Source organism: Xyrauchen texanus, chromosome 17 (assembly GCF_025860055.1).
Source record: "Xyrauchen texanus isolate HMW12.3.18 chromosome 17, RBS_HiC_50CHRs, whole genome shotgun sequence".
NCBI lineage: Eukaryota > Metazoa > Chordata > Actinopteri > Cypriniformes > Catostomidae > Xyrauchen > Xyrauchen texanus.
Window position 1 is genome coordinate 40535502 of NC_068292.1, and position 23016 is coordinate 40558517.

The 23016-nt window shown below is 37.0% G+C and overlaps 2 protein-coding genes across 2 annotated transcripts in view; both read left to right on the forward strand.

Annotated features, from left to right (window-relative positions):
- The window catches only part of LOC127657782 (thrombospondin type-1 domain-containing protein 7A-like), a 151341-nt gene extending 146825 nt beyond the window's left edge, over window positions 1–4516 (forward strand). The window contains exons 27-30 of the mRNA XM_052146684.1: window positions 723–805; window positions 1827–2040; window positions 4200–4287; window positions 4423–4516. Coding sequence (XP_052002644.1) covers window positions 723–805; window positions 1827–2040; window positions 4200–4287; window positions 4423–4516 — 479 coding nt within the window. The remainder of the gene's footprint in view (window positions 1–722; window positions 806–1826; window positions 2041–4199; window positions 4288–4422) is intronic.
- Window positions 4517–21705: 17189 nt separating this feature from the next.
- LOC127657794 (neurexophilin-1-like) lies at window positions 21706–22449 on the forward strand. The gene has a single exon (XM_052146707.1). The coding sequence runs from the start codon at window positions 21706–21708 to the stop codon at window positions 22402–22404; it is 699 nt and encodes a 232-aa protein (XP_052002667.1). The 3' UTR covers window positions 22405–22449.
- Window positions 22450–23016: the final 567 nt, after the last annotated feature.

Here is a 23016-nt window from a genome sequence, read left to right on the forward strand (position 1 = left end):
TTCTACTCTTGTAGCCTATCTGCCATAAGTTTCGATATGTTGTGCATTCTGAGATGCAACATGGCGTTTCCATCTGCAAAACTAACGCTCACTGGATGTTTTTTGTTTTTGGCACCATTCTGAGTAAACTCTGGAGTGGTGGTGGCGTAGTGGACTAAAGCACATAACTGGTAATAAGAAGGTCACTGGTTCGATCCCCACAACCACCACCATTGTGTCCATGAGCAAGACACTTAATCCAGGTTGCTCCGGGGGGATTGTCCCTGTAATAAGTGCACTGTAAGTCGCTTTGGATAAAAGCGTCTGCCAAATGTATAAATGTAAACGTAAACTCTAGAGACTGTTGTGCTTGAATCCCAGGATATAAGCAGTTACAGAAATACTCAAACCAGTTCGTCTGGCATCAACAATCATGCCAAGGTCGAAATCACTGAGATCGCATTTTTCCCCCATTCTGATGGTTGGTGTGAACATTAACTGAAGCTCCTGACCCGTATCTGCATGATTTTATGCATTTCACTGCTGCCACATGGCTGATTAGATAGCCATATGACTATTTAGGTGCAGAGGTGTACCTAATTAATTTGGTCAGTGTGTAAAACATAGCATATAAATATAGCACATAAATATAGCAATAGTATAACAACATTTTCAATGCCAATTATGCTAATGCAAACAACATTTTGGAATTATTGTCAAAAGCTTGTGCTTTTTTCTTGAAGAGGGATGCCCTCCAGCCCTGCCACCAGGGTTAGATCCCTCATGTGATCCACCTTGTGACAAGCCACAGTCGTTCTGCTCGGAGGTAAGACACAAGAGGATTGTGGGAATACTATAATTCTGAGAGTGCAAGGTATCTGCAACTCTCGCTTTAACTGCAGTTATCGTAATGAAGCTTGTAACAGCAAGTTGCAGAGCCGTAATCTCCATAGACGTATAGGAGGATACATTAGTTGTTGACCAATATATGTATGTTCAAAGATTCAGTCTTAAATTATCACATTTGTTCAACCCAACCCTGAATTGTTGCTTTATTGATTTAGGGTCTAAACACTCGACAAGCACCAAATAAGTACAAATTGGCTTTAGCGAGTAAATAAAACAGATTGAGAGTGTCAGTCTGAACGCAAGTGTCAACAACTTTATTAGAAACTGCAGCATGATACATACAGTAGTTAAAGTCAAACTGAAAGAATGCTTGTCTTATGATGCGGTAGTAACGCTGACTTGAAGTCATGTCAGAATGATTGTATTTATTAGCCGAATGCACATAAACGTCAGCAAAATACCATAATTATCAGTGGGAAACTCACTTTCCAATGGAGCCCTGACCTTCCAATTCAGTGCATATCATTTTAAGGATCATCGAGGAAGTCAATTGGTATTGATCTTAATTCAGCTTTAATCATGAATGTTGTACAATTTATTTTGTAATCATTTTGTTGAAGAATACTGATTAAGCTTGCCAGAAAATATGACACATTTCACCATTTATGAGGCAGCAGACTGTGCGACAAAGCCGCAGCACTGTAATAATAAATTACATTGATAATGCAACAGTTAGAAAACCTAATTCACATCCTTTGCTACTAAATTTGTTGCATAAAAAAAAGTTTCCAATCAACTTTGGTGAATATGCGTCATAATTATGATTTCTGACTTCATAAGTTGGAATGTAGTAGGAGGACTTGAATGTCCTGGTACACATAAACATGTTCTCTCCCATCAACAGTGAAGTGCAATGATTTTAGTGTGCTGAAAAGACATGTGAATGGAGACGTGTGGAAGCAGAGAGCTTATTTGTGTGGCTTTGCTGCTCCCTGCAGGATGGTTTATGTATGTGTGAGGAAGGCTACACTGAGGTGCTGACTGTAGAGGGGAAGTTGGAACAGTGTACACCAATCCCTGTGCTGGAGATCCCTACAGCAGGAGACAAGAAAGCTGACGTCAAGACCAGCCTGGCCATCAACCCCACCCTGCCCACCACCACACAGCCAGGCAGAGTGGGCCGCACATGGTACTTGCAACCTTTTGGACCCGGTAAATGTTTCATTTTACATTTGTAATGCAATTCTTGCTATTAGATTCCATTAAAAAGAGCCTGTTTCTCTTTTACATCAAATGAACAGCTCCATCTAGTTATTGGTTATTTATTGGTTATGTAGTTTTGTGATTTTCAATTTGTCGTTGGAGTTTTAAAGGGATTGTTCACCCCAAAAAGGAAAATTCTCTCATCATTTACTCACCCTAATGCCATCCCAGATGTGTGACTTTCGTTCATCTGCAAAACATAAATGAAGATTTTTAGAATAATATCTCAGACACCAGTGTTTAAATACATTTAAAAGCAATATGATAGGTGTGGGTGAGAAACAAATCAATATTTAAGTCCTTTTTCACTATAAATCTCCACCTTTGACCAGCCCCTACCAGTAGGTGGCTGAATGTTAAAGTGAATGTCAGTACCACACCAGTATGTTCAAGTGAAAGTAAAATTAAAAAATTACTTAAATATTGTTCTGTTTCTCACCCAGACCTATCAAATTGCTTTTAAAGACATGGATTTAACCACTGGTGTCTTATGGATTACTTTTATATTTTCTTTATGTGATTTTTGGAGCTACAAATGTCTGGTCACCATTTACTTGCATTGTATGGACCAACAGAGCTGAGATATTCTTTTTTTAAAAATCTTCATTTTGTGTTCTGCTGAAGAAAGTCATACACATCTGGGATGGCATGAGGGTGAGAAATAATGGAGAATTTTCATTTTTGGGTGATCTATCCCTTTAATGTCTTGGAGGTACTAACTTGTGCATTAATAGCAGTAGGGAACACATTCTTTTGTTATTTTAAAGAAATGGCTTTACGATTAATCACTTATGTGAAATATTTCTCAAACTGCACTTTATTCAAACTTTTTCCTTTTTCTTTGAAATGAAACCTCGAAAAACGTATTGAAAACACAAAAAGCCTGATTACAATATCTTGCATTTTTTAAGTACTCTCACTGGAAATTGTAGATTTCAAAGTCTTTTTGTAAACTAAAAGTAGTCTAGTACTCTGAGAAGCAAATTACTGAGTGCAGACAAGTTTTTGCATGAACAGCAAATACGAAAAGGGCAAAGGCCAAAAAGACAAAAAACATGAAACCTTAAACCTGTAATTACAGAAATAGTTCATTAAAAATTTGTATTCAGTTTACTCCCTCATGATGTTCTAAACACGGATGCTGTTACATATTCTCATTTGCTAAAAACTCATTCAGCTCTTTTCCATACAAAGACAGATCATAGTGACTGAGACTGTCCAAACATACTGAAAAACACCATCAAATTATAATAAAAGTAATCTGTATGACTCATGTACTATAGTCCAACTCTTCTGAAGCCATAATATAGCTTTGTGTGAGGAACAGACCCAAATTTAAGTTGTTGTTCACTATTATTACACGGCACTCTGGAATACTCGATTCTGATTTGTCAATGGCGCCATCTAGCGGTCTGATATATCTGAGTGAAAACTGCACATCTGGGGATTAAGATGTATCAAGCTGCTTATCCGGGTTTTTGGAGTCATCTTTCCTGCTTCTTTTATCACTGTGCAATCTCTTCAAGTAAGCTAAGAAAATAATTCAAACTCAAATCAATGTTTCATGTCCATTTATTTGGTATTTAAGTAGCTTTGAAATAAGCTGGATAATGAGCAGTCAGATGGACATTCTAACAAAATAAGCACCAACAGAACTCTGACACAAACTGGAGGTGGATTTCAGCAGTTCATCGGTTTATTTCTTCTCAAATTATTGCATTATTTCAACACAAATCAATATTTTATTTCCATTTCTATGTGTATTTGCTTAGTAGCCGTGTAATAAGCAGGAGTGAATGTACAATCAGCAATTTGTTATTGCAAAATAAACCCCTTCCTGATCAACCTTTCAGGGTTTATTATGTGATAACAAATGCCTGATTGTACTTTATCCCTTACTTAATGTTCGCCTCTTCTGCACTCTCAAATATCATTTATTCTCAAAATGGTTCATCATGTTTGGTTACGGAACATGTGAAAACCAGATGTATTTTGCAGTCAATTAGACAATTTGGCTGGTAAAATTAACTTTAAAATTGACATAACCCCATTTACAGTAAGCTGCAAAATCGCACATGATAAATAACAATCTGCTTTTCTCTCTTTAGATGGTAAACTGAAGACTTGGGTGTATGGTGTGGCGGCTGGTGTATTTGTGCTCCTGGTGTTTATAGTGTCAATGATTTACCTTGCGTGGTAAGAACAACACCCCTTTATTTCCCATGTGCTTCATCATCACCATGTTTGTTTCTCATTTACTCCATCCATTCATTTGCTTCTGTTTTTCTTTAACCTACATCCATCCATCCATGCCTGATCCATAATTAGCAGCAGTTACAGTGCCATCCGCCGCTCGTTGAGGAAGCCAGATTGTGGCAATGGTACGGTGGTGTGGATGGCTCAAGTTGCCCATGAACTGACATAAACCTGCCCTGAGTGCCGGCAGCCAGGTCATGAGTCTAGATCCAGTTAAAGGCCGGAGAAACTGGATCCTGATAACCTGACAAATCACAGTCCCACTTGCTGATTGCCTCGGCCCCCGGCCTGTTCCTTACGTTCTGTCTGGTTAACTTGCATCAATCTGCTTGGGTAGGCTGCCTAAAAAGATACACACATCTTCTTTTGATAATATGCCACTGGGTGATTCTCACAAAACATGTCATAAAATGTTCTGGTCATATTTAAGCCCAAATCAATAAAAAAAAAAAAGATTCTACTTTGCATAAAGAAAATGAAGTCAACTTTTAGCATTATTAAGATTTTATGCATTGTGACTTTGCCCCAAAACACACACACACATTCTCATTTCCATAACGCATCCGAAAGTTTTACTGTTCCCATTGTTTTCAATGATGATTCTCTTTACTGTAACATGTAATTCTTTAACCATATTTATGTAAAAACTTTTTAATTAGAATCAGTGGAAATTAAAGGCAATATACCAAGAAAAGACAACTATGATGTATGAGTACGTGACAATTTAAATAATATTAATAACTTTTAATAACTTTTTTCACATTATAATAATGAGAATTACGGGATAAAATGCATGTAACTGTCATGTAAAAATTTAAAAAAATATATTAATGGCCCTAAAAAAATAGGCTTCATTGTCTTAATTTGTTTCTTTTGATTTCGAAGTAAATTAGGACAAGGACATTTTCGAGAGTTTATTTGAGAATCACCCTATGATGATACCAAAAACAAGTCAAGCTTTATTCTGAGCACCTATCAGATGTCATTGTAAAGCACAAACCTGTTAGTCATTACTGAATTTCATGCCTCTATCCATCATTATCTGTTTTGTTTTCTCATTGGAAACAAAATCATTGATTTCTTAACATTTCATCCCATGTTGTCATATTTGTAACAGTACTGTAAATAGTAATCGCCAGCAGGAATATCATCATCCTGTAGCACAAGACCGGTTGCCCACTGAAGCTCTGCTTAGCTTCAGATGAGCCTGGTCAGTACCTGAATGGGAGACCTCCTGGGGAAAAAAGGTTGCTGCTGGAAGAGGTATTAGAGGGGTCAGCAGGGGGTGCTCGCCCTGTGGTCTGTGGATCATAATGCCCCAGTGTATTGACGGGGACACTATACTGTAAAAATGCACCATCCTTCAGATGAGATGTAAAACTGATGTCCTGACTGTCTGTGGTCATAAATATCCCAGGGCACTTCTCATAAAGAGTAGGGATGTAACCCATGGCCAAATTCCCCCCACTGGCCGTTTGCAATCTTGGCCTCCTAATAATCCCCATACATTAATTGGCTCTATAACTCTACTCTCTCCTCTCCACCAATAGCTGGTGTGTGGTGTGTGTACTGGCGCATTATGGCTGCTGTAGCATCATCCAGGTGGATGCTGCACACTGGTGGTGGTTGAGGAGAGTCCCCTGTTCACTGTGTAAAGCTTTGAGTGTGTTGTCAGAAAAGTGCCATATAAATGTAATGTTTATTCATTCATTCATTCATTCATTCATTCATAATGTAATATGCTGTATTTCTACATGTTTTAAGACTCACAAAGTACACATAAGACTAACATTTTGGAAGTGACAACCATATTTAAATGTGGGAGTTAATCCACTACAGCAAATTTCTTATCCTAAATGTGAAACAACATTAGCCACCAAAGATATATTATCATCCGGTAATTTTAAGGAAACCACAATTAGAGGTGTCGGTGTTGTGTTTCATTTATGCTTCTTAATCTGTTGCTTTTTGTGATTGTCACTCCCTTACATAACAAAACTGTGTGTGTACAGAATATCCTATTCTGTACATGGGATAGTTCATGTAAAAATCTAAATATTCCAAATCTTCCCTTGGAATATACACAAAGAGGTTTGGAATCACATGATGGTGAGTAAATGATGACAGAGTTTTTATTTTGGGGTTAACTATCCCTTTAATCGCATTGAAAGGAGTGGCATTCACATTTAGCTGCAGTGTGTAAGTGGCTTATAAAAGTAATTTTTACTTCTTTAGTAATTCTTACCATGTGTATAGCTATTACACAGTTTTGAAATCATTTTTTGTCCTCAGCAAAAAGCCAAAGAAACCTCGGCGAAGACAAAACAATAACAGATTGAAACCCCTGACTCTGGCGTATGATGGAGATGCGGACATGTAGCCTTTCTTGAAGAAGTAACGCCATGAAAACATCAACATTCTGCAAATGGATGAAACCTGTCTGGGTTCAATTTCACTCCAAAATCAAAAGGTGGGGGATTACATTTTGCATAAAGAAAATAAAGACTTCATGATTTAATCACAACTCAACAATATCCACTGAATAGCAACTGAATTCTCATTTACTTAATGCATCTGTACATTTTACTTTGGAGTTACTCTGATATTCCCATTATTTTCAATGGTGAAACTCATTAGACTTATTAGAGTTTAGGGCGTTTTTTTTTTTTTTTTTTTACTGTAATACATTTTTTCTTGGTAACACTTCACAATAAGTTTCTAGTTGCTAAAATTAGTTAATACATTAGGTATCATGAACTAACAATATTTTTAACAGGATTAAGTCATTTTGATTATTGTTAATTATATAAAAATACAAATGTTCATTGTAAGTTTGTTAGTTCATAATGCATTATGTGTACATATACAACTTTTAATTTAAAACATTTATTATTATATGATGAGATTAACATTAACCAAAAAGAATAAACTATTTAAAGTGAATAAAAATTGTGAGTTCATGTTAACTAAGATAATTAAATAATGTTAACAAATGCAACCATATTGTAAAGTGTTACCGCTTTATTTTACTAATACAAGCATATATTAAAGGACAACAAATACCATGATGTAAATACTTTTCAGTTTGGGGGGGGGTGGCTAAATGTCATGAAAATTATGTCACAACAATGCAGAAAATCCTAAAATAGGCTTCAGTTTAAGCATAAAATTACGTTTTGTTCATTCTCTTGATTTTGGGGTGAATTATGACCTGAATCCAACTTAAAAAAGAAACATCTAAGGGCCGTGCAAACTACCTGCTTACTTTGCTTTTACTCCATGTTCTTGTCTGGAAGAGCCTTTACAATTTCTACATGCTGAGACAATGCCTTTGTTTTACGTTCAGTTCCTTACATGTATTTGTTGATTATGCAACTGCGGTCAAACTAGTCATCTGCTACAATTGGTGAGACTTCTCTCTAGGAGCACTTCGGCTCAAATTTCTTCTGGCTTGTGCTTCCCAGCAGAAATGCTTCATGTTTTGGGGACATTTTGGAGGAAGTTATAGAATAAACAATGACTCAACATGCAAAACGACAAAAACAAGAGAGCTCTTAACTCTTAAGGAAACTTGTGAACTTATTATAGACATCATATTATGGATAAAAATTTACTCAGAAGATGCAGCCTTTCTATGGAAGGTGAAGGTATCGAGAAAAAATTATGTTTTCCTGGAAGTCCCACTCTGATTTCAGGTGTTATTTTGTACTATATTAGTGCAATACTGCAAGCGTTTGCCATTGAACAATGCCTTTAAAGCAGCGGTTCTTCAAGGCAAAAATAATATAACTGGAGCGCACCAATCAGGCAAGATAATTGAGAGAGTGTATAAATATATCTCAGAATGGGAAGTCCTTTTGTTTTCACTCATTTGTGCATTGCATAGTTTCTATTATGTCTTTTCAGACTTTGAATATTTATTTTTTGTTATAGATTTACATTCTGACATTTTATGTATATATACACTCACCTAAAGGATTATTAGGAACACCTGTTCAATTTCTCATTAATGCAATTATCTAATCAACCAATCACATGGCAGTTGCTTCAATGCATTTAGGGATGTGGTCCTGGTCAAGACAATCTCCTGAACTCCAAACTGAATGTCAGAATGGGAAAGAAAGGTGATTTAAGCAATTTTGAGCGTGGCGTGGTTGTTGTTGCCAGACGGGCCGGTCTGAGTATTTCACAATCTGCTCAGTTACTGGGATTTTCACGCACAACCATTTCTAGGGTTTACAAAGAATGGTGTGAAAAGGAAAAACATCCAGTATGCGGCAGTCCTGTGGGCTGAAAATGCCTTGTTGATGCTAGAGGTCAGAGGAGAATGGGCCGACTGATTCAAGCTGATAGAAGAGCAACTTTGCCTGAAATAACCACTCGTTACAACCGAGGTATGCAGCAAAGCATTTGTGAAGCCACAACACGCACAACCTTGAGGCGGATGGGCTACAACAGCAGAAGACTCCACCGGTACCACTCATCTCCACTACAAATAGGAAAAAGAGGCTACAATTTGCAAGAGCTCACCAAAATTGGACAGTTGAAGACTGGAAAAATGTTGCCTGGTCTGAGTCTCGATTTCTGTTGAGACATTCAGATGGTAGAGTCAGAATTTGGCGTAAACAGAATGAGAACATGGATCCATCATGCCTTGTTACCACTGTGCAGGCTGGTGGTGGTGGTGTAATGGTGTGGGGGATGTGTTCTTGGCACACTTTAGGCCCCTTAGTGCCAATTGGGCATCGTTTAAATGCCACGGCCTACCTGAGCATTGTTTCTGACCGTGTCCATCCCTTTATGGCCACCATGTACCCATCCTCTGATGGCTACTTCCAGCAGAATAATGCACCATGTCACAAAGCTCGAATCATTTCAAATTGGTTTCTTGAACATGACAATGAGTTCACTGTACTAAAATGGCCCCCACAGTCACCAGATCTCAACCCAATAGAGCATCTTTGGGATGTGGTGGAACGGGAGCTTCGTGCCCTGGATGTGCATCCCACAAATCTCCATCAACTGCAAGATGCTATCCTATCAATATGGGCCAACATTTCTAAAGAATGCTTTCAGCACCTTGTTGAATCAATGCCACATAGAATTAAGGCAGTTCTGAAGGCGAAAGGGGGTCAAACACAGTATTAGTATGGTGTTCCTAATAATCCTTTAGGTGAGTGTATATATTACACTGGTGGCCAAAAGTTTGGAATAATGTTCAGATTTTGCTCTTATGGAAAGAAATTGGTACTTTTATTCACCAAAGTGGTATTCAACTGATCACAATGTATGGTCAGGACATTAATAACGTGAAAAATTAATATTGCGATTTGAAAAAACGTTCAGAACTGTCTTGATGGCTCTTCTCACGCACCTTACAGTCTAGCTGATCCCACAAAAGCTCAATGAGGTTAAGATCCATAACACTCTTTTCCAATTATCTGAGTCTTCTCTTTACTGTTGTATATGAAACTGGTGTTGAGCGGGTAGAATTCAATGAAGCTGTCAGCGGAGGACATGTGAGGCATCTATTTCTCAAACTAGAGACTCTGATGTACTTATCCTCTTGTTTAGTTGTACATCTGGCCTTCCACATCTCTTTCTGTCCTTGTTAGAGCCTGTTGTCCTTTCAACACATTTCAAACATTGTATAGCCTCATTCCTCAAAACAATGATTGACTGACGAGTTTCTAGAGAAAGCTGTTTCTTTTTGCAATATTTGATCAAATATTGACCTTAAGACATGTCAGTCGATTGCATAATTTTGCAACTCAAAAACAAACACAAAGACAATGTTAAGCTTCATTTAATGAACCAAATACCTTTCAGCAGTGTTTGATATAATGGAAAGTGATTTTCTAGTATCAAATTAGCAATTTATCATGATTACTCAAGGATAAGATGTTGGAGTGATGGCTGCTGGGAATGGGGCCTGTCTAGATTTCATCACAAATTACTTTTTTCAAATAGTGATGGTGCTGTTTTTTACATCAGTAATGTCCTGACTATGCATTGTCATTAGTTGAATGCCACTTTGGTGAATTAAAGTACCAATTTCTTGCCAAAACAGCAAAATCTGTACATTATTACAAACTTTTGGCTGCCAGTGTGCATATGTATACAGTACCGTGCAAAAGTCTTTAGGCACATAAGGTGTTTCACAGAAGCATTTTTCTTAAGATGGTTATTTATATCTTCAGCTTTAGTGTGTCAATAGGAAATATAAATGTTAGACTCACAAACATTAATTTTGCAAATAGAAAAGATTAGAATAGAAGAACAGGGAGCCCTGCAACAGATGTCATGGCCCCCTCAAAGCCCCCCATTGAACATCGTGTCAGTCTGAGATTACATGAAGAGACAGAAACAGTTGAGACAGCCGAAATAGATAGAAGAACTGTGGCAAATGCTCCAAGAAGCTTGGAACATCCTATCTGCCAATAAACAAGAAAAATTGTGTCCAGGTGTAAGTAGGAGAATTGGTGCTGTTTTAAAGGCAAAGGTGGTCACACCGAATACTGATTTAGCTTCTTTATGTTTACTGGACTTTGTATGACATTAAGTGATCAATGAAAACTATTTATGGCATTATTTTTGAAGACATCCTGACTATGCAACATTTTTCACAAGTGCCTAAAACTTTTGCACAGTACTGTGTGTTTGTGTGTTTGTGTGTTTGTGTGTGTGTGTGTGTGTGTGTGTGTGTGTGTGTGTGTGTGTGTATAAATATGGTTGATATACAGTTGTTGGGGAAAAGTGGTCATGACAATATTATGACTTTGGGTTAAGTGGTCGCCCAATCTAATGACTGGTTTGTAATTATATGAATGAATTATGTGTCAAGACAATAAGTCTCTTCATAAAAGTAAAATGTTCTGCCTTATTATTGATAAAGAAATATGGAAGGTGTCTCGATATTGTTACTAATTGTTGCCAATTCTCACAAGACAGTGGTCATGCAAAATACTGTGGCCCTAAAGAGTATTTGGACACTTAAGCCACACTTAAAAATGCCTATATGTCATTGAATAATAAAAAAAAAGCAATCAATATCGGGCTTGGTCAGCAATTAAAGACACTAACTACCACACCTGGAGTCGCAAGTTTGAATCCAGGGCATGCTGAGTGAATGCAGTCAGGCTTCCTAAGCAAACAATTGGCCCGGTTGCTATTGTGGGTAGAGTTACTTTGGGTTAACCTCTTTGTGGTCGCTATAATGTGGTTCTCGGTGGGGCGCTTGGCGAGTTGTGCGTGAAGCCTCCACACGCGCTAGGTTGCCGCTATAACGTGCTCAAAAATCCACGTGTTAAGATGTGCGGATTGACGACCTCAGACAAGGAGGCTACTGAGATTCGTCCTCCGCCACCCGGATTGAGGTGAGTCACTACGCCACCACCAGGACTTTAGAGCACATTGGGATTTCCAAATTGGGGATAAAATCCACAAAAAAGCAAACAATTGGCATTTGCAATCAAATGATACTAGACTTTCAATAATTTTTTTTCTTCAAGGTTCAATTAAGTTGAGCTCAGTTGACAACATGTGGATATTGTTGATATCTACCAAAAATAATTTATTTCAATAAATTATAATAAATGTATTTATTATTTAAATTAATTTTATTTAAAAAAGAAAAAATAGTGATTACAGTGAGGCACTAAAATACACAGTTTTAAAAGTACAGCCACAAAACTTAAACATTTTACATGCTAACATAATTTTACTGTCATAAATTCGATTACAGGGTTTATAGGTGTTACATCGCCTCATTTTGGATATATCTTTACACAGATGTGTTAGTAAGCTATTTTATCACACCAAAATCATGTTACCACATATCATTTTTACATCTTGTGGTTGTACATTTGAAACAATGTGTATTTTAATGTTTATTGTCTGGCCCCATTCACTTCCATTGTAAGTGCCTTAGCGCAACAACTGCGATTTTTGCTTCTTTTTTATATAAAGAGGGGTGAGTTGAAACTATTTTTCATGGTAATTAACATTATGCCCCAAATGCTGTCGATTGGGCTTAACTTGTTTTGAACCCTGAAACATTCCTCTACAATTAATGCTACTTTTTTCAATGACATTCATAATTTTTTAAGTGTAAATGATGCATGCAGATTCTTTCTGGGGCCATTATAAAAGTGTAGCAATTTTGTTAGACCTGAAATATAAATATTTTTATTGTAAGATATTATGGGATCATAAATATAGTCATAAAATGTTTCTCTCGCATACAACAGGTGCAAAAACTGTGCAACTCATTTTGGTATGTAGGCTTGAGATTTTATTGTTAAGCAGATTTTTAAGTAATTCATTTATATATCCACATATTATTATACATTGCTCTGTATCTCTTTAAAATAAATATTGTGTATAAAAGGCTAAGCTAATCTTTGAATTGTATTTGATTTGAATTTGACAACCCGTTTTATTGAGACAACAGTGTGAATTGATATCCTTCCTAAAATGTAATCGTTCTATGAATCCAACTAAGACTTCCACTGAAAACGTATAGAAGATGCCTTCATTGGTCAATATTCTGTTCGTCGAAATTTCCCCCCATTTTAATAAGCTGCTGCATTAGAGTCATTTGACCTGCCCGTCCTGCTAGCAGCTGGTGAAATTAATGTTTACCTTTTAGTTTGATTTGTAAATAATAAGTATTATAAAATCATATGGATTTCTTTTAAAGTGTACAGAAATGTTTAGAAACATTGCAAAGTGGTATCGCTGATATTTGTTGATTATGGTCATGTTGTAAAGTGCCATTGTCTTTTTTTTTTTTTTTTTTTACAGCTTGTATATGTTTTCTGACCTACAAATAATAAATGCAGGTGTATTAAACATGCATATAGGATATTTCTTATGTACTTTTTTTATATATATATATATATATATATATATATATATATATCTTATGCACTGGAATACATTTTTATTTTATTTCACAATTTTTAACAGTTTTTCTAAGTAATGTTTTTAAGTAAAGTCTTCAGGACTTAAATCCCTGACATAATATTGATTAAAGACAGTGAGAAAATGTAACAAACATTTCAATTATTACAGTAACTTTTACTTAAGAAATCTGATACATGGTACTTCAATAAACTTTGACCAGCGTTTCCCAACTTTTTTTGCCATAAGCCTGTATGTGTGTGTATATATAGTGCATCCAGAAAGTATTCACAGCGCATACTCATATTCATAATTTTCCTCAAAATTCTACAAACAATTTCCCATAATGACAACGTGAAAGAGAAGTTTTTTTGAAATCTTTGCAAATTTATTAAAAATTAAAAAAAATCACATGTACATAAGTATTCACAGCCTTGGCTCAATACTTTGTTGAAGCACCTTTGGCATCAGTTAAAGCCTCAAGTCTTTTTGAGTATGATGCTACATGCTTGGCACACCTATTTTTGGGCAGTTTCTCCCATTATTCTTTACAGGACCTCTCAAGCTCCATCAGGTTGGATGGGGAGCGTTGGTGCACAGCAATTTTCAGATCTCTCTAGACATGTTCAATCGGGTTCAAGTCTGGGCTCTGGCTGGGCCACTCAAGGACATTCACAGAGTTGTCCCGTAGCCACACCTTTGTTATCTTGGTTGTGTGCTTGGGGTCGTTGTCCTGTTGGAAGATGAACCTTCACCCCAGTCTGAGGTCCAGAGCGCTCTGGAGCAGGTTTTCATCAAGGATGTCTCTGTACAGTGCTGCATTCATCTTTCCCTCGATTCTGAGTAGTCTCCCAGTTCCTGCCGCTGAAAAACATCCCCACTGCATGATACTGCCACCACCATGCTTCACTGTAGTGATGGTACTGGCCAGGTGATGAGCGGTGCCTGGTTTCCTCCAGACATGGCACTTGCCATTCAGGCCAAAGACTTCAATCTTTGTTTCATCAGACCAGAGAATTTTGTTTCTCATGGCCTGAGAGTCCTTCAGGTTCCTTTTGGCAAACTCCAGGTGGGCTGTCATGCCTTTTACTGAGGAGTGGCTTCCGTCTGGCCTGCAGAGTGCTGCAGAGATGGTTGTTCTTCTGGAAGGTTCTCCTCTCTCCACAGAGAAATGCTGGAGCTCTATCAGAGTGACCATCGGGTTCTTGGTCACCTCCCTGACTAAGGCCCTTCTCCCCCGATTGCTCAGTTTGGCTGGTCGGCCAGCTCTAGGAAGAGTCCTGGTGGTTCCAAACTTCTTCCATTTATGGATGATGGAGGCCACTGTGCTCATTGGGACCTTCAATACTGCAGAAATGTTTCTGTACCCTTCCCCAGATCTGTGCCTCGATACAATCCTGACTCGGAGGTCTACAGACAATTCCTTGCACTTCATGGTTTGGTTTGTGCTCTGACATGCACTGTTAACTGTTGGACCTTATATAGACAGGTGTGTGTCTTTCCAAATCATGTCCAATCAACTGAATTTACCACAGGTGGACTCCAAGTTGTAGAAATACATCAAGGATGATCAGTGGTAACAGGATGCACCTGAGCTCAATTTTGAGTGTCATGGCAAAGGCTGTGAGTACATTATGTACATGTGATTTTTTTCGTTTTTTATTTTTAATAAATTTGTAAAGATTTCAAACCAACTTCTTTCACGTTGTCATTATGGGGTATTGTTTGTAGAATTCTGAGGAAAATAATTAATTTAATCAATTTTGGAATGTAGAAAAAGTGACGTGCTGTAAATACTTTTCGGATGCAATGTATATATAAATATATACACCGATCAGCCACAACTTCAAAACCACCTGCCTAATATTGTGTAGGTCCCCCTCGTGCTGCCAAAACAGTGCCAACCCGCATCCCAGAATAGCATTATGAGATTATATTCTTCTCACCACAATTGTACAGAGTGGTTATCTGAGATACCATAGACTTTGTCAGTTTGAACCAGTCTGCCCGTTCTCTGTTGACCTCTCTCATCAACAAGGCATTTCCGTCCACAGAACTGCCGCTCACTGGATGTTTTTTTTTGTTTTTGGCTCCATTCCGAGTGAATTATAGAGACTGTTGTGTGTGAAAATCCCAGGAGATCAGCAGTTACAGAAATACTCAAACCAGCCCATCTGACACCAACAATGATGCCACACTCCAAATCACTAAGATCCCATTTTTTCCCCATTCTGATGGTTGATGTGAACATAAGCGGACGCCCCTGACCCGTATTTGCATAATTTTATACACTGCACTGCTACCACATGATTGGCTGATTAGATAATTGCATGGATGATTGTTGGTGCCAGAGAGTTCGGTGCGTGTGATTTAGATATTAACATAATTTATGACGTTTATTTGAAATGCGTAATTGGAACAGACTTATGCATACCCCACTGAGCTAGAGCATTCATTTGTATATGTTTGAATAATAAAAATAATTACTAAATATTTTCATGTTTACATTTTCACTTATTCAATGTAGAAAGTACTTAATCTTTTCTGCTATATTTATTTCACCACAATTTGTGTGTGTGTGTGTGTGTGTGAGCGTGTATTTATCACTTTGTGGGGACCAAATGTCCCCATAAGGATAGTAAAACCTGAAATTTTTGACCTTGTGGGGACATTTTGTCGGTCCCCATGAGGAGAACAGCTTATAAATCACACTAAATTATGTTTTTTGAAAATGTAAAAATGCAGAAAGTTTTCTGTGAGGGTTAGGTTTAGGGGTAGGGTTAGGTTTAGGGGATAGAATATAAAGTTTGTACAGTATAAAAACCATTATGTCTATGGAAAGTCCCCATAAAACATGGAAACACTACATGTGTGTGTGTGTGTGTGTGTGTGTGTGTGTGTGTGTGTGTTTGTACTTTATTAGTGAATCAGACAGACTTCTTTTCCATTTCTCAAATTGTAAGCACTTCTCAATCCAAACTGTATATTTGTGGGGATATTTGCATGCATCACTATACTGATGAGGATATTGTGTTATTCATTTTAACACTTTCTAATAATTTACTACTGCTGCATTATATTTTCAGTTGATTACTGATACAGTAGTAATTTCATTTTAGAAATAAATCTGTCACAAAAGCTCAATAAGTGAAACATAATAAAACCACATTAAGGTGAGGGTCAACAATATTATGAAGGTACAGTATTTTAACTGTGTTCAAAAATGACAAGGGTATTTTTCATGTTAGGATGAGCCATGTCATGCTCAAAAACAATGTGACAACTAGCCCCTGTCTCCCGTATTCATATTTGAATATTCATGTACAACTGATCTTTTTAATGACGTTTAATGCTTGTTAAAGCCTTATTAATGTTAATGTAAATTATTATAAAGTGCTGTCGGATTGGTTATTAGACATGGGCGTTTCCTCCCTCGTTTGAGCATCAGTGTCAGGTCTCCATGTGGCTTCACATCGCAGACACGAGCCATTCATCTGGAAGATCATCTCTCCCGAGGAATTCTTCATTTAATCTGATCGGGAATCTGATCGGAAAGGCCGTAAGAGAAGATAAAGTGTCAGAAAACTTCTGAACGATGATGATTACACAGAGTTTGACATTGCTTATGATACTCCTCTCCATTTATGGGGTAAGTGCATTAACATTTTACTTTAAATACTAGGCTAATTAATGGTGAAAATCCATCTGTTTGCCGCGATTGTTGAAGCTGATGTGGTTTAATGTTCAGCGCCGTACAGTCAAGAAATCCCAAAAGAATGTGTGCAAGATTGTTATCATAAATTTCAGGCATAATTAAAAACTAATCCTAAAGGTATCAAAACTGAAACGTGTTTTAATATAATTCCTTTATTTATACAAAAATAAATAAATAAAAATAAATTACGTATGATCCGTTTTTAACTTGAATCGGCGTCTAAAAACGCGGCGCAACGGCCAAAGACGTCCGTCTACTCTAGTGCATGCTTGCATGGGAAAACAACTGAAGAACCGCGCGGAAGGACGCGAAGACGAAAAAACATTCTGATACACGCACAACCTGACTGTGATTGCACATAAGGCGCGAAATTGCTGCGTTGCTTGGCATCCGTAAACAGCCAGTAGTAAAGAGTTCACTTACCTCCTGAATGCATCCCAAATATGATGAAATTCCCGTTTTTTGACTTTCTATGAAGTCTTGACTATCAGTTTATGGTTTGCTGTTCTTCACAGGTTTTAGCTGGTTCCTAGGCTGGTCAACCTGTCTAAACCCATTAAAGAAGACCACCCTAACCTATGGAAACCATCTTAATGGCCAGTTAAACCCAAGATTAAGCTGCTATTCATTTATTGTTTTATTTCAGCAGAACTCTGCATTTTATTTGCAAATCATTCTCTAACTTAATGTCCACATAGCAGTATTTATCCTGTTCAATTTACAGTGAAGTGCACACAGCAAACAATACAGTGACCATGATATAGGCATTATGGGATGTCATTATGGTGCCTGTATATTTGAGTTCACTACTAATGTCATTAAATTATATAATAAATACTGTATACCAATGTACTGGGAGTACAAAACTCTGCTTTACACTTTTTAAAATACTGATATCAACCACAGAATTACAGGCGGTAATACATTACTTAAATTTCATCAAGAGTGACCCTTCAGAAAGAGTGATTTATTGCAATGGCAAATAAATATGTATAAATGTGTACAGTGTCAGTTACATAAACACAAAACACCATCAGTGTTACACTGGAGGCAATGCCCAATTATTGTTTTTCACTATATAAATAACAGTAGTTTACATGTACATGTGTTGTCTTGTTAAACATAACAATTGTCATTGTTAACTATAAGGTCATTCAAATCATACTTTTCACTTCTAAAAATGTAGCATTATTTTACATTTAAATTGAATGCATTGTCTTAAAATATAATTTTTCAATATACTCTAAAAAAAAAAATTATTTTTAAGATTTATGCATTTCAATTTCATAACAACATTACATCAAATTGTGTACTATTTACCTACATTTAATTAAATATATATATATATATATATATATATATATATATATATATATATATACAAAATTTAATTTGATGTAATTTTTATATAAAATTTAATTGCATAATTCTTTAAATAAAATAAATGAATAACATTTTCATGCTTTTTCTGTTCAAATTCAGATTTTTATTTTACAGTGCTAGTTATATTGGGCGAGCTAACAGCAGTGTTGATGTCTGCCTCTTTTTATCTCCAGTCTTACCTCCTCCTTTTGATTCCCTCCCTCCCATCCATTCGCCTTTATCTGGTCTGGCTCATACTTTAGACCTAAGATCGATTTTTCCCTAATTGAAATAAGAGGCAACATGGTGTTTGAGCCTCTAAAACAGATTATTGCTCTTTCATATTAATACGTGTGAATGTAAGTGTCTGACACCTGGAGAAAATATCCAATATAAGAGTTCTGTGAAAACAGATATTGATATCATAAGTTTCGATTTTGCCTGCTGGAAATGTTCATGGGAGTTGCTCCAGTGTTGCAGTAATTTTGCCTTCATCTGATTATTGCATACAGAGCCGACTGTTTATGTTTTCTCCATTGATTCATAAAGTTAAATCATGGCTTCCTGATTTATTCACTAATATTCTCAATGCAATAATGGATTCTTTTTCAACTTTAGGTTGGTTTGAGTTTCACAGGGAGCATCTCTCTCTTTCTCATCTCTGTCTGTGTCTCTCTGGGAATGTTTCAGCTGAGTTACAGTATGTCGTGATTTCATCTTTTCAGGTGAATTTAATTTCTCCTTTGACTGTTCCAGACACCAATATATTAAATTGCCATTATACATTTAATTTTTACAATGTATTGTGGCGATACCTTGGTCAAGTGATGGTAATACCTTGGTGCTTTGATGCACTCTATATGTACCTGGTACGAAATTAATATCATATTTATATACCATGGTATTTACATGGTATCCCAAGGTACTTCAAAGAATATAAAGGTATTACCATGTCTTAAAAACCAAGGTATTAACATTGCACCTAAAAAAAACATGGTATTACCAAAATACCGCAGTACTTTCCTAAACACCCGTTTGTCACTATGCACTGCAAAATATCCCTGATCTATAAGATTATTGCGTGCAATGTCTATAGTTTGATTTTGAAGTAATTTTATGTAATATTGGATATATTTTAAATGTTGCACATTAATGTAGCTAATGGGAATCACTGATTTTACCACATTTATTTTTAGACAAAATACTTATTTGTCCATTTCAGTTTTGTTCAAGATGATTATATAACAAATTTAAATAACTGTCCAATAAGTGAAATGATAGCATTTGTGGTAAAAAGCGCAAACCCTGTTGTAGGAGCTAAAGACCCCCATAAAACAAAGTGTTTTACTTAAATGTTCTAAATAGATTTTAAATAGCTCATATTGACTGATCCAGTCACAGTGGAGATTCATTTGTTTATAGAATGCTTGAAATGATGTGAAATGCCAAATGTAATCCCTTTTCTGAAGTGGTTATTTTAAATTTTTCTTTAAATTGGTACACTGTGACCAGAAAAAAGGAGCAAATTTTCCTTAAGGTGTGCCTTTAGCCCTGTTTTCCCCTACATGCTTAAGAACATAGTATTGTATTGGTACCATCCCTTAAAAACATAGTATCACCATAGTACATGTCTAAAAAAAAAAACAAGGCATTACCATCGAGCATGTCTAAAAAACATTCTATTACCATTGTACTTGGTTCTAAAACATAGTGTTACCATGGTACATGCCTTGAAAACATGCTATTACCTAAAACATGCATCCTCCTGAAAACACTGATGATATTAAAATGATCTCTACAAAATGTCCATTCTGTTCACAGAACGTTCCATCATAACCAGCATATCGCATAATTTCATATTTGAATTCAAGAATAAGATGCTGTTTTTTTGCACACATGACCATTAAATCATGTTTGGGCAAGTTACCTCTCTGCCGTCAGACAGCCATAATCCTGCCCAGAGCTGTTTGGGAGAACGGTCAGTCTCCAGAATAATTTAATTATGTTTCACAGCATTCTGACAGAAAAGCTACATGTCTTTTATTGTGTTGTGTATCACAAAAATAATTCTGAAATGTAAATGAGTCAAACAAGCTAAATGTTTTTTGTTACAATTGTTTTCTTGTATCTCACAAGCTTATTGTTGTAGGAGGCTAGAATTGGACAATATCTTTTCTATATGGCACCTTTTGTCTGTCTGTCTCTCTGTCTGTCTTAGTATTCTCTTGTCTGTTCAGTATTTGATATACATTTACATTTACATTTATGCATTTGGCAGACGCTTTTATCCAAATAGTGCAATTATTACAGGGACAATCCCCCCGGAACAACCTCGAGTTAAGTGCCTTGCTCAAGGGCACAATGGAGGTGGCCGTGAGGTTTGAACCAGCGACATTCTGATTAACAGCCCTGTGCGTTAGCCACCACCACGCCACCACCACTGGCACCACATACTGTACGTGTACTGTATATGTAGGACATATTTACTTGCATGTTAAAAATACAGTACATCATGTATACTGTACATAATTTGCACAGTATATGTGATGTAAATGATATTGGATTTTTAACATGCAAGTGTTAAAGATCATCAAGAGTATTATAACATTACAGATATTAATTAGAACCAAAATGCATTATAAAGAATGTAGGAGACAATATGATTAATAACCGAAAGCCCATTTGGGGAGAATTCAAATAATTTTACTTAACTGAGAGTCCCACATTATGTTGGGTGATGTTTACAGACAATAAGTTGTGAAAACAGCATGAAGTGCATAGACAATGTAACAAACCCTAAAATGACTATATAAGCTTCACGTTTCTGCCTTTGAACCCTCCAAAAATTGGACACATTCACTTCAATTGTTATACATTTTTGTGGTAGTCAACATTATGCCACAAATGCTGCCGATTGAGCTTAATTTGTATTGAACCTGGAATATTCCTTTAAATACTAGTTCTTAGCTTCAAAAATGACAAAAACAGCCATAGCACCTTTGTAAATCGAGCCATCTTTCCATAAAACACCCGTAGGTCATTTTGATCTCATATTGATGTCCAAAATTAAATTATGCATTACTGGTACAGCCATATTTGTTTCAAGACTGCCCTTGTGCTGAACCGTGGCATTGAACAAGTGGAACAAACTGGAATATTTGGAATATTAATCCAAGAGCTAACTTTCAAAATAGCTCTCTAGTAAAACAGAGTTTCTGTTAAATCATTCCAGTTGAATTCAGACAGCGAGTGTTTTCATGAAAGTGCACCCAGACATTTTTTTTGTGTTCCTAAAAAGCACCTCTCTTGTCTCCTTTTGTGTTTCTCAGACCGGATTTGCCAAAGGAATGAGTCCTTTGAGCCCCAGGTCTCTACAAATGGACAAACCAAAGACAACAACGAAGCATCCTTGTGCTGACTCTGACTCATCGGCCAGGTCAAGTCCCGAAGTCCGTGATGCTGATCGGACCCCGGCCCCCCTGTCTGACAAACTCCGCCCATGTCCCGAGCAGGAGCTCTGGGACTGGGTGCCAAACTTGACGGAGACAAACCCATCCGCCCAACAATCCAGGAAAAGGCTGATGGTGAAAAGTGGAAAAGTGAAGAAAATGTTTGGCTGGGGGGATTTCCAGTGCAAAGTGAAGATGACAAGCTTTAACTTGTTCATCAAAGGGAAGATCGTTGATCACGGCAATGGAACTTTCAGCGTTTATTTCCAGTACAACACCACCGGAGGGGGTAATGTCTCCGTAGGGCTAGTTCCTCCATCCAAAGTGGTGGAATTTGATGAGAAGATGCAACAAACTGTTCTGCACTCGGTGGAGTCCAGGATGTTTAACTGCAAGGTGGAGCATGAGAAGGTGGAAAAAAGTACGCAAAACAATCACTGCTGGTACGATTTGTTACAAAGCTGCGATCAGGATCAAACCCATAGTCATGTGTCGTGGCTGTGCTCCAAACCTTTCAAAGTCATCTGTGTCTATATATACTTTTACAGCCTGGACTACAAACTGGTCCAGAAAGTCTGTCCAGACTACAACTACCACAGTGAATCTCCATACTTCCCTTCTGGATGATCGATTTATCGCAGAATGATGCAAATATTAGTACAAGTATTGAATAGGAACAACTTGAATAGGAACAGGTTACCCAAAAATGAAAATTCCAACCTGGTTTCATCTCAAATATTTCTATATTTTTGCTAAATTACTTTTATGTCCCTCATTACGTACATAAAAGTCTCCTGGTGAAATGAACACTAGAGGTGCTAAAACAACAACTTTTATTCGTTTTCATGCAAATCACGAGTAAAAGAGCAGATTATCAGTTCATAAACACTGACTTTTCACCCTGTTTCTCACACAATCTTCTGACATTTAAATACTTTTACCAAAGTGCTTACATTTACAGCGATACATTTTAGAATCTGCCTTGTTCATACGTGATCCAATTGCGTGGGAGTTCAACTGACAGAGCGTTACATTTGTGATGCAAAGCGGTACAAATACTGAAGAGCACATGAACAGGGTTGGACTGGTAATCTGGCACACCAGGTATTTTCCTGGTGGGCCGATGCACTTTGGGGCTGATCGGGGGCGGACTGGCCATCGGGAGAACCGGGACTAAGCTGAAATGAGCCACCGTGTTATGCAGAATGGGCCACAAAATGGTGCCGCGATATGCCGAAG

Excerpts from the sequence above, each read along its gene's own strand:
- LOC127657794 (XM_052146707.1), top strand. The coding sequence starts at position 21,706 with ATGGACAAACCAAAGACAACAACGAAGCATCCTTGTGCTGACTCTGAC.